This window comes from Lachnellula hyalina (assembly GCF_007821495.1).
Source record: "Lachnellula hyalina strain CBS 185.66 chromosome Unknown contig00003, whole genome shotgun sequence".
NCBI lineage: Eukaryota > Fungi > Ascomycota > Leotiomycetes > Helotiales > Lachnaceae > Lachnellula > Lachnellula hyalina.
The window spans coordinates 377,976-391,739 of NW_022157117.1; the positions used below are offsets into that span (position 1 = coordinate 377,976).

The window sequence follows — 13,764 nt, forward strand, 5'->3', positions numbered from 1 at the left end:
ATGTTGTAATTTAGGTGGCAGCCTCAATCGCGCCACAAACGTTATGAACCCTACCCGAGTAAGAATGAACGAAGTAGCCAATCGGAAAGCATCTTGTACGCATATACACATGGTATGTCTACATAAGGCTAGACTCAGCCCTGCAAAAGAACTGAGACGTCAAAATAAAGATAACTTCATATACGGAGTATACGGCAAGTCCCCGAAGAAATACAAAATGAAGGGTTATGAATATATAGAATGGCGGCTCGCAAAGAATTCGAGCCTCCACCAGAACACACAAAACTGCCACTGCAATGTTGGCCAGGCATCAGGTTCAGACTCCAGCTCAAATCGTAGACCCATGGTGAAGGACTGCACTTCTCATTCAAAGCTGCATACTCTGGCGATTCTAATACGGCATTTGCAATGGAGAAGAGCCAGGAAGACGCGTGATATTACCGTATTTGTAGTAACTGAAAAGGGCACTAGGATAATAGCCGACTAGCGAAGGAATGATATCGAATATACAATACATCTCATGCGATACCTAAGTACTCCATTTCGGGATGAGCCCCCCTTATGAAATCTGCTCTGGAATTAGTCTCTAGACATCTCCGTACGTCTCTGGGAATGGCTATCGAACAGCCTATTCGTCCGCCCCTGACTAGACAAATCTCAAACCAGCCTATAGCGGCCGGCGAGTGTGTTCCCACTATTTCCGTAACTGTCTTCACGCACGAGAGCATAATAGCATTGGCGCACATGAAGTTACCAGAATTTCCAGCTGCTTTTCTTCGCCTCAGCCTTGTTATCCGCCTCCTCCTTCAGCCGCCTTCTTTCCTCCCTCTTCGCCTTAGCTTCAGCTTCCTTCTCCGCTTTCTTCCGATCAATGATCTCGACCGCTCGTTTCATATGCGATTTCTCCAGCATGCGTTTATACTGACAATACTCGTAGTTGGCGAGAGCAGCGAAAGCGAAAGTGCCGACGGCCCAATTTGCTGCTTTTGGTATTGGTGCTGAATTGTACAGTGTGTTAGCTGGTATTCTTCCCATAGAATGGAAACATCGTGCGATGAATAGGTGCAGCAAATACATACTTCCCCATACAACTCTGAGAGCACCCACACCAAATCCACCCCCAATGCCGGTAAGTAGCGATTCTCGTACACATGGATACATATAAACCTGCTTGAAATCCTGTATCCGAACCGTCTTGACCGCGTCTGTCAGGTTTGGGTTCTGTGGCCGTCCGGCTGTGTTTTGGCCTGAGCCCTCCGGCAAGGAGTTCGCATTTGCCGGGAACACTTCGTAGATTTTGGCATTTTTGACATGTTCGGGAGGCTCGGTGGCTCCTGGTGGTGGGCCACGAGGTGGAGGAGAAGATGAATCCCGAGTATCGCCTGCCATTATGCTTGTGGAAGGATTATGAGGTTGGAGGCTTGCCGTCGGATGATTCTTTAGAATATGCACATATAGCATTTCATGGCTGCCGGAGCGGAGTGGAGGAGCGAAGCTCTCTACGCGACAAGTCGCGTCGAGAAGCGCGTACCGCGATTTATGTACTTCCCAAACCTCCTTATGCAAACCCCAAATCAGACACCTGAACACCTCAATTCTCCTTCTATATCAGTGTCTCGAGTCACATTGATTTAGCATCGATTTCGAAGTGAAACACCAGCAATTCTTTGACTAGACTTGCCCACCACTTCAACACCATCCCAGCGCGTACACCTCCTTTCTCGAGGCTCTCCAGCCTGCCACAACCACAATGCCAGGCCCACGCATGCCCAAAAATGGCTACCGACGTGGAGGTAAACAAGCATACAACGGCCCCCGCAAAGCGAAGACCTTTGCGCCTTCGAACCGCAATGAAGCCACGTCGACCGACGAGAAGCGCGAAGCCGCCAGTCTCGCAAACTCTATAGATGAAGCGATGGGCTTTGCGCGCTACGAGTCTGGCAAGAAGAAAGTAGGATGGTTATGCAATCTCAAGCCTACGACTTTAGAAGACGACAAGATACCTGAAGGCCGCGCGGGACTGGATTGTTATTTCATTGAGGAGGATGGGAGTACATTCAAGGCGACGCTGGAATATGATCCGTATTTCTTGGTTGCTGTAAAAAGGGGCCACGAGGCGGAAGCAGAAGAATGGCTGAAAAGAGCTCCTGGTGGTGGTGTGGTGAAGAGTTTGCGAAAAGTCGAGAAGGAGGATTTGCAGATGCCAAATCACTTACTGGGCTACAGGAGGACATTCTTTGAGTTGAAGTTTGCGAATGTCAATGATTTGTTGGCTGCGAGAAGGGATATAATGCCCATTGCAGAGAAGAATAAAAAGAATATGAATGCGATGGATACATATGCGGAGGTTGCCAGGTATGTTTTTAGTACGAGGTGATTGGTGGGATGCTAATTGTTCGCAGTGCAAATGCTGGATTTGACCTTTTTGACGACGACCGAGATGACGATAGACGACTTAATGCCTCTGTTGCTGATGCGAGCGATTTCATTGTGGATATACGGGAATGGGACGTACCATATCATGTGCGAGTAATGATAGACATGGGTGAGGCGATCCCTTCATAACCTATAGGGTCATACTGATAGCAGCAGATATACGGACGGGGAAATGGTACACGGTTGAGGCGAAACACGGCGTTACGAATATGACATGCATCGAGGAGCGATTGCAACGAGCGGATCCTGTGGTAATGGCATACGATATTGAGACTACGAAATTACCCCTCAAGTTTCCAGATGCCGCCATTGATCAGGTTATGATGATTTCGTATATGATTGACGGCCAGGGATTTTTGATTACGAATCGGGAAATCGTTTCAGAGGATATTGAGGATTTCGAATATACCCCAAGACCGGAATATGATGGTCCTTTTATGATATTCAATGAACCAGATGAGAAGGCTCTCATTGAACGATTCTTTCTACATATCAAAGAGGCGCGGCCGACGGTAATAGCAACTTACAACGGAGACTTCTTCGATTGGCCATTTGTAGATGCTCGAGCGAGTGTCAATGGCATTGATATGTACCAAGAGATTGGCTGGAGGAAAGGCGCTGACGACCAATATTGTTGTGACTACAGCGCCCATATGGACTGTTTTCACTGGGTCAATCGAGATAGTTATTTGCCGCAAGGAAGTCGAGGCTTGAAAGCTGTCACAACTGCAAAACTTGGATACGACCCCGACGAACTGGATCCGGAATTGATGCTGAAGTATGCAAGTGAGCGACCTCAGGTCCTTGCAGAATACTCAGTATCCGATGCCGTGGCGACATATTATTTGTATATGAAATATGTGCACCCTTTCATCTTCTCGTTATGCACAATCGTCCCGCTGGGTCCGGATGCTGTTTTACGAAAAGGAACTGGAACACTTTGTGAAATGTTACTCATGGTGCAGGCTTACCAGAAAGAAATCGTGCTGCCAAATAAACATGTCTCGCCCAAAGAATCTTTCTGGGAAGGACATCTCTTGGAGTCAGAAACATACGTTGGTGGCCACGTTGAAAGTATCGAAGCTGGAGTTTTCCGGGCGGATATTCCTGTGAACTTTGCAGTGGACACGACAGCGATTGATGAACTTCTTGAAGATTTGGACGCTGCCTTAAAATTTAGCATTACTGTCGAAGAGAAGAAATCCCTGGACGACGTCACCAATTATGACGAAGTGAAGCAACAGATCACCGACCGATTGAACAGTCTCAAGACGACAGCAAATAGAAGTGAACGACCCCTGATTTATCATTTGGATGTCGCTTCCATGTATCCCAACATTATGACTACGAATCGTCTGCAGCCGGATTCCATGATTGAGGAAGCAGATTGTGCAGCTTGCGACTTCAATCGACCTGGAAAGACTTGTGATCGGCGAATGCCCTGGGCATGGAGAGGAGAGTATCTCCCTGCAAAACGGGACGAATACCTAATGATCCGGAATTCCCTCGAGAATGAAAGATTCCCCGGGAAGTGGCCGACAAGCCCCCCACGGAGCTTCCAGGACTTAACGGCAGATGAGCAATCTATACTGATTCGAAAGCGGTTGCAAATATACAGTCAGAAGATTTATCATAAAATCCACGACTCGAAGATTATCGAGAGAGAAGCCATTATATGCCAACGCGAGAATCCTTTCTACATCGATACCGTCAAAGATTTCCGAGATCGGCGGTATGATTACAAGGGGAAACAAAAGGTTTGGAAGGGGAAAACGGAGGAGCTCAAGGCGTCGGGTGCTTCTGCTGCAGAGATTGACAACGGAAACAAGATGATAATCCTCTTTGACTCGTTACAGCTAGCCCACAAGGTCATTCTCAACTCATTTTACGGATACGTCATGCGAAAGGGATCGCGTTGGTATTCTATGGAAATGGCTGGTGTCACTTGTTTAACGGGGGCTCATATTATTCAAATGGCCCGGCAGCTCGTCGAGCGAATCGGCCGTCCTTTGGAGCTTGACACTGACGGAATTTGGTGTATGCTGCCAGCGACATTTCCTGAAAATTATGCCTTCAAGCTCAAGAACGGGAAGAAGGTTGCGATCTCATACCCCTGTGTGATGTTGAATCATCTCGTTCACGCCAAGTTCACGAATCACCAATACCAGGACCTTGTGGATCCCAAGACTTTCAAGTATGAGACTCACAGCGACAATTCTATTTTCTTCGAGGTTGACGGTCCGTACAAGGCCATGGTACTGCCAACTTCCAAAGAAGAGGACAAGAATTTGAAGAAGCGGTATGCTGTATTCAATGACGATGGCAGTTTGGCCGAGCTGAAGGGTTTCGAGGTGAAGCGACGAGGAGAGCTGAAGCTCATCAAGATTTTCCAGACGCAAATCTTCAAATTCTTCTTGGAGGGCACAACTTTGGAAGAAACGTATGCTGCTGTGGCAAAGGTTGCAAACCAGTGGCTGGATGTATTGCATTCCAAAGGAGAAACTCTCGCGGATGAGGAGCTGATTGATCTCATTTGCGAGAACAGGAGTATGTCCAAGACTCTAGAGGAGTATGGAACCCAAAAGTCGACTTCTATTACTACCGCCAAACGTTTGGCGGATTTCTTAGGGGAGCAAATGGTGAAGGACAAGGGCTTGAACTGCAAATACATCATCTGTGCAAAACCCAAGGGTGCCCCCGTCACCGAGCGAGCTATTCCTGTGGCTATTTTCTCTGCCGAGACCTCCGTCAAACGATACTTCCTGCGGAAATGGCTTAAGGAAGATCCTACAAATATGGACCCCAGAGCGCTGCTTGACTGGGGGTATTATCTCGAACGTTTAGGCTCAGTTATCCAGAAACTTATCACCATCCCAGCTGCATTGCAGAAAGTTCGCAACCCTGTACCGAGAGTAGCACATCCGGAGTGGCTGCAAAGAAGGATCTATGTCAAGGAAGATAAAATGAAGCAGAAGAAGATGACAGATCTGTTTAAGTCGGCGCCACTGGAGGAGATCACTAACCTGCAAGATCCACGCATGGCAGACATGGAAGACTTCGGAGCAAAGCTGTTGAAGCCGAAAGCCCTCGGAACAGCCCTCTCTCAAGCAACACAGAAAATACAGAAGCGGAAATCGCCTGAACCTGAAGTTCCTGTCAGCGTGGACCCTTACGCTGCGCTTCCGAAAGTCATGCCCGACCCGACCAAGGACTATCGGGGGTTTCTCGTCTACCAGAAACAGAAGTGGAAGATCCAAAAACAAGCACGTATCAGACGACGCCATTTGTTTGGTGAAACTCGCGTCAGTAATAATAACAACATTGGAAACATGGTCCGCCAGCAAGCCGAAACGACGTTCATAGGCACATGGCAAGTCTTGCAGATGCGGGGGACTGAGTCGCCGGGTGTTGTGTTGGCGTTTGTTCTCATTGACTCGAAAGTTCATACTCTGAAAGTCAGGGTGCCTCGAACTGTCTTTCTGAACTTAAAGGGGAAAGAGCTTCCTGATATTGAGGTTGAGGGATGTGAGGCGCAGAAGGTCAACCATACTCTGCCCAATGGACATCCTTCTGTTCATCTTTTCAAGCTTACGATGTCTGAGGAGGTGTATGTCAATGACGCGCAAAAACTCTCATTGCTTTTCAATCACCCGAGTGTAGAGGGCGTGTATGAGAAGCAAGTGCCGCTTAATGTTCGAGCGGTCTTGCGGCTTGGAAGCCTGTGTACCTTTGACGAGACCCAGCAAGGTGTTTTGGGTAAGGGTCTGGAATCAGGATTCGACCTGTCGGGTCTTCGACAAGCAACGGCCAAAAAGCCATACCTGACAGATTCGCCCATGGCATACTTGTATCTATACCACGTCGTAGCAGGCGATCGCCAAGTCTTCGCCTTATTTTCGACGTCAAAAGAACAAGCTCATGTCATCACTCTGCAGAAGTCCAAAGACTCAAATCAAGATCTACCAAACATCGCCAAGATATACACAGACATGCTTGCCAGACGAGAACAGGAAGCTAATGGGGAGCCGTGGCAAAATTGCTTCGAATATCAAGAAAAGCTGCAGTTTAATGCAAAACAGGTGACAACGAGACGAAAAGCCCTGCTTGAAATTGGCGACCTAGTCAAGAAGATGCGCAATGAGGAGTCGAAACCACTTATGCTTGTCATCCAGTCTCCTTCGCGCCGCATGCTTATGCACGATGTTCCAATCCTGGGAGAACTGCCCATTTTGCCGCTGAAATATGAGATCACGGACAGCAATCTACCGCCTCTTGGATGGCAAGCGTTTGTTGCCAAAAGACTTGTAAATCATTACCTGAGTCTCGGGTCGTGGATCCTGCATCTCACAGAATTGGCCAGATATGGAGATGTTCCGCTTTGCAATCTCGAGAGAGATGACCCTCGTTACCTGATTGATATTGCCTACGCAAGACGGTTGCAAAAGAACAATGTCGTGCTTTGGTGGTCGGGAGGTCCAAGACCAGATCATGCTGGATATGAGCAAGACGATGTTCTCGGGCCTCTGGATACCGTTCAAATGCCGTCTGTCAATAATCCGGGCACATATCCATCGGTCTGCATTGAGCTTGACGTCCGAAATTTGGCCATCAACACAATCTTAACTTCGTCCCTTATCAACGAGCTTGAGGGTAGTGATTCGGTTTCGTTCAATCCTGCGGCACCATCTGACGACGGTCCCAGTGATGGGACTAATGTCCTGTACGCTGATAATGCGTTTGCCTCTGCTGGTGTAACCGTGCTCCGAGAGATGGTCAAAGCCTGGTGGACAGAAGCCTGCAAAGGAAGCAACATGGCTGATATTATGGTCCAGCATCTCGTCCGATGGGTTGAGAATCCTGATTCGTTCCTGTACGATCGATCATTGCACTACTATGTGCAGATGATGTCTCGAAAAGCTTTCCTACAGCTGATGACGGACTTCAGAAGAGTTGGCTCTCATGTTGTCTTTGCCAACTCAAATCGACTCCTGCTTCAAACCACCAAATCAGAGGTCGGCAACGCCTACGCATACAGTCAATACATTCTCAAATCCATCAAAGCGAAGCCACTCTTCCACTTTTTGGACCTCGAGATCAAAGAATACTGGGACTACCTCGTTTGGTACGACGAATTCAACTATGGCGGGAAAGCATGTCAAGAAGTCGTGGAAGCAGAGAACCAAACCCTAGACTGCGTGATGCACTGGCAACTCAACAAATTCCTCCCAATAGCCCTCCAGCCCATCTTTCACGACTGGGTGGTCGAATTCATTGAAATAATGCACAAGCTCAAACGACCCGCCCTTGTCGACGGCACACCGCGACCAACCCAGCTCGCAGTCCGCGCCCTTGGCGACGACAAAGAAGACAAAATCAAACTCGGGAAAGAATTCGAGAAGCCATTAAAACGCCAAATAGCAGGCCTCATCCGCCGCCAAAAAGACGAAATGCTCCACCCGGAACTAGCATCCGACTATACCTTCCCCTCCCTCCCCGGCTCGCACATTAAATTCACCAACCCCGTCCTCCAACTCGTCAAAGCCCTCATGCAAGTGCTATCCCTCGACAAAAACATCACACTCGAAGCGCGTCTCCTACGCAAAGAACTCCTCGCGCTCTTCGAAGTCCGAGAATTCAGCAAGGAAGCGAAATTCTTGAACCCGAGCGAGAGCCTCAAGATGCAGCAGGTTATTTGTGAAAACTGCACGATGGCGCGGGATTTGGATTTCTGTAGGGACGAAGATCTCATTCCTGATGATGCGACGAGTGGGAACAGCGGCAGGCCGTGGAAATGTGGCTTTTGTGAGGCCGAGTATAATAGGCTGGATGTGGAGGAACGGCTGATTGCTGGTGTGGAAGGCATGGTGTGTGAATGGGCGACGCAGGATCTGAAATGTGGCAAGTGTAAGACGGTGCGTGTTAATGATTTCATGGAGCATTGTGCTTGTAGTGGGGAGTGGGTCGGTGTTTTGGCACGGGAGGAGATGGGGAGGAAGCTGAAGGTTTATAGGGGTGTTGCGCGGTTCTATGGGTTGAGGATGTTGGAGGATGTTGTGGAGGGGGTTTGGGGTGGGCTGTAGATAGGTGTTTGGATGGGCAGGTATGCATGCATGCATTGTTGGAGTTTTGGAAAGGCGTTGGGGTAGCGTAGGGATGACAATTTACAGTTTTATTGGAGGCTTGGTGCCATTCAGCTTTATGATACAACGAAACTCGGTCGCTACAGCTGGGTAGCGATAGCGGCGGGTAGTTTGCTGAGTCAGCAGAATGTTTTCCCAACCCTCAAAACAGTACCCTACCCTACCACCTATAGCACCTATATCTACTTCACAACGGTAGACTTGATTCAGCTTTATAAAATGCACACAATGGGAATTTCTCATTACTATATCAACGAGCACACCATCTGGATATCTTACGATTTGGCATTTGTCAAAATATTGTAAGGCTTATGAAAATGGTAAAATACGCACTTTGTGCATAGTATTGCGCAATGACGGAATCCACCCAACACGGGGATCTGCGCGAGGGGGTCATGCAAGATAACAGCAATGTGAGGCGATCTCTTTGTTGCATGCGATGAGTCTCTTCTCTCTTCCGAGCAAATGGTACGCGGCCGCGGGATGGTTACTGGATAACAAAGTGACGTGCTTGCTAGTAGTAATGAGGGCATATTCGCCTCCTACTTGCTCAAATACTGTGGTGCAGCCGCAGTTGTTTCGCTTTTACCCTCAAATTACATTCCCGTTACAGTCCGGAGAAGCGACAATACCTATCGCATACATTCGTCATGGGACAAGCGGAAGAGGACATTGGTCCATACAGGAGGGACGACGAGGCTGCACTTGGCCATAGTGGCTCCCACTCCCAAGACACTCTGGTCGTGAAGCCTATCAAAACATGGAAGGGATACATCTGGGACACATGGGAGCTTCCCAAGGATCAGCGCTGGCTCTTGTTTAAAGTGGACGCCTTCGTGCTTACCTTTGCCTCGATCGGCTACTTTCTCAAGAACCTCGATTTGTACAACGTCAACAATGCCTTTCTCAGTGGCATGGAAGAGGACTTGTCAATGTATGGCAACCAGCTCGTCACGAGTACCTCTGTTTTCACAGTCGGCTATGTCATTGGACAAATACCGTCGAATTTGCTATTGACGCGAGTTTCGCCGCGATGGGTTATACCAGCAGTATGTCTATCTTGTTTCTGCTGTTCATCATACTTCAAATCCAGCTAACGTTGAAGCCTTAGCTCGAGGTGGGATGGGGAATTTCGACTATGTGCACGTCTGCTGTGAAGTCGTATAAGGCTCTTTACGCGCTACGATTCCTCGTAGGTCTCTTCGAGTAAGATTCTCTCATGATTCTGAAATACTTAGCCCTGACTCTTGCTCTAGATCTGGGTTTTACCCCGGAATTCACTACCTTCTTGGGTCATGGTACACCCCCCGAGAGATTGGCAAGCGGGCAATGGTATTTTGGCTAGCTGGCTCCATCGGGCAGCTATTCAGCGGCTTCCTGCAGGCCGCGGCTTATACGAATCTAGACGGCGTGGCCGGCCGTGCTGGCTGGCGATGGCTGTTTATTATAGATGGCATTATCACCCTGCCTCTAGCCTTGGCTGGTTTCTTGTTCTTCCCTAACCTTCCACAGTCGGGCAAGAAGACGTGGTGGACGACAGAAGAAGAGCATATCCTCTCGGTCAAGCGGATGCAAGCTGTTGGGCGTGCTGGACCGGAAGCCTGGACGTGGGCTAAGGTCAGAAGGATCTTGCTAAGCTGGCAAACTTACCTTCTTCCTTTACTGTATGTGCTCTGGAACAACGGAATCCCGCAAGTCGGTATGGGATACTGGCTGAAGAGCTTTAATAAGAAGCCCCCTCCTGTCCCCGGCACCCATTTCACAGTCCCGCAGATTAATGGCATTCCTCTAACTACGACCGGCGTCTTTATCGTTATGGCTTTCGTCTGGGGTTGGCTTTCTGATGGGCCGTGTCGGGGGGCGCGTTGGCCTTTCATCTATCTAGGCGCGGTCATCACGGCAAGTTTTGAAACCATCACAATTTCACGAATAATACTAATAGTACTCCTACCCACAGCTTCTTTTCAGCATTCTTATGCGCCAAATGCCATTGTACGAAAATCTCTATGGTCGTAAAGTTGTCTATTGGCTCAGTCAGATTGGTGTCAGTATACCTTCCTTGCTTCCCCAAAAATACTCGCTCGAGTAACAAATGCTAACCTGGATTCAAGAATGGTGCAGGCCCACTTATCTTGAGCTGGATAAACGAGATCTGTTCGGGAGACACGGAGAAGAGAGCATTACTTGTTGCAGTAGGCAATGATTTTGCATACGTCGTTCAGGCAGTTGTAAGTTTGTTCCTCGTCTTCCACGCTATCTACATATGACGTAAGATTAACTGACACAACTCACCTGTGCAGGCACCCAACTTCGTATGGAAGACGACGGATTTCCCGGCCGCTAAAAAAGGATACCTCTGGTCCATCGTTCTGCAAGTTCTGCTCAGTAAGTTTACCCACTCATCTAACGTCATCGAAAACACTCTGGGCGTACATACTAACGAGTCACAGTTGTCGTCACTGCCTTGATTCAGCTTCTTCTATGGCGCGATAGGCGAGCGGCGGCCAGAGAGGAGGCCGAGGCATCGTCGCCGGTGTCTAGTGATAATATCGGTCCGCCGCTGCAAGAAAGTGATGTCGATGAGAAGAAGGCTCTTCGCGTTGCTGAAGTTCCGCTGTGAGAATGGACTAGTTGTACGAGTCACGAGCACCATTTGGATATTTAGCATACCTAGCAGCTTACCCCTTACTCTATACTTGGTAATAAACATAAGCCGAGTTACCCTTACCCGCCGAGACATATTTGACGTACATTTCAGTCGAGACACATGACTTTCCACTTTTAAACGCTGCAGAAACATGGCCCAAATGTCTATTTGCCACTTCATACCTTGCTATTACACATAGATCGAGGACTGCAATGCTACGCACTTGCTTCAACGGATTATCTTATACTACCTATCACAGGGCTATTCGATTCGACAACCTTCATTCAGTGGTCCACAATTCGCGCTCGCTTAATTCAGGGGCAAAGGCGCTAAGCAATAGCGAGCTGTTAGTACGTCGGTGTTTTAGTGGAGCGCTTCCCCGTTTGTTGATTCGGGTATATAACAAGTGTATACCGTCTATGTAGATATATGTTTCCATGTTGCGATGTGCAGGATACGATGTGCGCTAAGCCCAATCAGGTCCTCTCCATGATCACTAAGCATAATCCAGACTATCACATATATCCCACTCCATAGTTTCGTTCTTACCTTCTTACTTCAGCCTAATAGCAATAGAGCGGATTGCATATACAATTACATCTGCTATGTTCTTTACTAGTGCTCCTCTATTGCGCAAGCCTCTAATATCCTAGCACCAGGCTATCGAAGAGCGATATACTGCTGTCGATGTTCCTCGGTCCACAACGACAATGTCCATACAATATCAACTCGTATACAAAGTGATGCATAGTGCTTTCTACATTGCGTGACAAACCAATCTTCCAGCCCTTGTATGGGTGCTTTCTTAGCCCAAAATGTTCGAAGATTTGAATTTGTGCATGGGAGCAGTCTGCTGGATGCTTACAGCCGAAACCATGTCCACAGATTTAGTACTTGTCATCGATGAGCTGGTCGTGCCCAACAAGGGCGCTCATACGCGTGCAACTCAGTTCGATTTGACCATGCTTGCAACTCTCATCAGTAGAACGTACAGACAAACAGTAGAGTTCTCTACTAGATTTTGCGGCTTTCAAGATTCTGGAGAAGAAGGCATGCTCCTACTAGCGAGAGCGTTATTGTTGTTGTGCTGAAAGCCTAACCACCAAATACCCAAAGCACCAAGACGCTGCGGAAATGTAGTAGCGGGAGATGAGTTTCTATATAGTCTAAGCTTTATCTTTCCTTCCAGTGGTTCGTTTCTATCCAGTCTGTTCCGTGTCTCTTCATATTCCGTTATGGAATGAACGTGGGGATATTAACGAGTAGGCTTTAAAGTCTTGAAATTTATATGCATGTCTATCAAATCAATGGGGAGCCTTAAGCTATCAATTACCATCCGAGAGATGAGTAAGATTATAAAATCGTCTACCACGGAGCTTGCGGAGCAAGTATTTCAAGTAATAGACTATTACCTAAGAGGGAGAGCCATAAATGAAGATGGTTGTGTCACGGGGCGAATGCTAAGTATATAGAGCAAAAGCCTGAATTTGATATAAGAAGAATTAACTAAGAAGAGAAGAGAAGCTTCTCTTATTAGAACTATTAAAAGAGGTTCTCTAGCTTCTAGAGGAAGCAAGATTACTATCATGTTATATATATAAAGTTATATACGCAGGTACTATATACTAAGCCTTAATATTAAGTGTAACCTATTATATTACCCCTCTTCTTACTTTAAGTAGAGGGTCTTCTATAGCACTTATCCTATTCTCCTAGTTATCTAGCGTCTAGCAGTCTCTAATTATATCCTCCGGCTCCTATATAGGTCTAGTATAGCCGGTCTACTTTATAAGAAACCTTTATTATTAGCTCTTACCTTATTATATAACCTTTTCTTTTAGGATCTCTTTGTAAAAAGCGAGCCCTAGAAGTAAAGCACAGGCTATGCCTATGCTTAGCTTACTAAGCCTTAACCAGGGAGCGCTTACTTTTCTTTGGATTCAGATAAAGATTTTTCTCTCTCTTTTATTAAACTTATTAAATACTATATTAAGCCTTTATATATATATAACTTATCTATAATATTAAGTTTAATTATTTATAGATTTATAGCTATCTATTAGCTTTATACTAGACCTTAAGTTAATACTATTAAGAAATAAAAGCCCTTAGCATAATATATTAAACGCCTAACTACTAGCTACCTTCTAAGAAATATATATGCGCTAATAATAGCTAGAAACTGAATTATTAGAAACGTATGCCACTATAAATAACTAGGAGATAAGAGAAGCTTAGTAGAGCTTATTAGAGGATGCACTAGTCTAGAATAACTTTATAAGAGCTTTAATTAAATTGCTCTTAGTAATAACTTAAGTGAGGACTAACTATAAACTATTAGGCTTTAGGGATTAGAAGCTGCTAATATAAAATAGCTGAATAAAAGCCTTTTAAGATTACTTTTTAAGGCTTAGAAGCTTATATTATATTTATTCTAGAGTAAAACTAATACTTTTAGCTAAGTATTACTAGAATACTATCTATAACACTCTTTTAGTATAAGAGAGAGCTTAAATGTATTACTTTTAAAAAAAGGAGAAC

General features: G+C 46.6%; 3 protein-coding genes across 3 annotated transcripts; 2 read left to right on the plus strand and 1 right to left on the minus strand.

The window, feature by feature from the left end:
• Nucleotides 1–750: 750 nt before the first annotated feature.
• On the minus strand, nt 751–1,389 carry cox20 (Cytochrome c oxidase protein, mitochondrial; the record flags this gene model as incomplete). The annotated part of the gene is made up of 2 exons (XM_031145841.1): nt 751–998; nt 1,080–1,389. 2 exons carry the CDS (start codon nt 1,387–1,389, stop codon nt 751–753), a joined length of 558 nt encoding a protein of 185 aa, XP_031009619.1.
• A 361-nt stretch (nt 1,390–1,750) lies between these two features.
• On the plus strand, nt 1,751–8,516 carry pol2 (DNA polymerase epsilon catalytic subunit A; the record flags this gene model as incomplete). Its single annotated transcript, XM_031145842.1, has 3 exons — nt 1,751–2,355; nt 2,403–2,545; nt 2,587–8,516. 3 exons carry the CDS (start codon nt 1,751–1,753, stop codon nt 8,514–8,516), a joined length of 6,678 nt encoding a protein of 2,225 aa, XP_031009618.1.
• Nucleotides 8,517–9,226: 710 nt separating this feature from the next.
• liz1_9 (Pantothenate transporter) lies at nt 9,227–11,196 on the plus strand (the record flags this gene model as incomplete). Its single annotated transcript, XM_031145843.1, has 7 exons — nt 9,227–9,625; nt 9,688–9,782; nt 9,833–10,466; nt 10,534–10,620; nt 10,688–10,804; nt 10,877–10,961; nt 11,027–11,196. The coding sequence occupies 7 exons, from the start codon at nt 9,227–9,229 to the stop codon at nt 11,194–11,196; spliced, it is 1,587 nt and encodes a 528-aa protein (XP_031009622.1).
• Nucleotides 11,197–13,764: the final 2,568 nt, after the last annotated feature.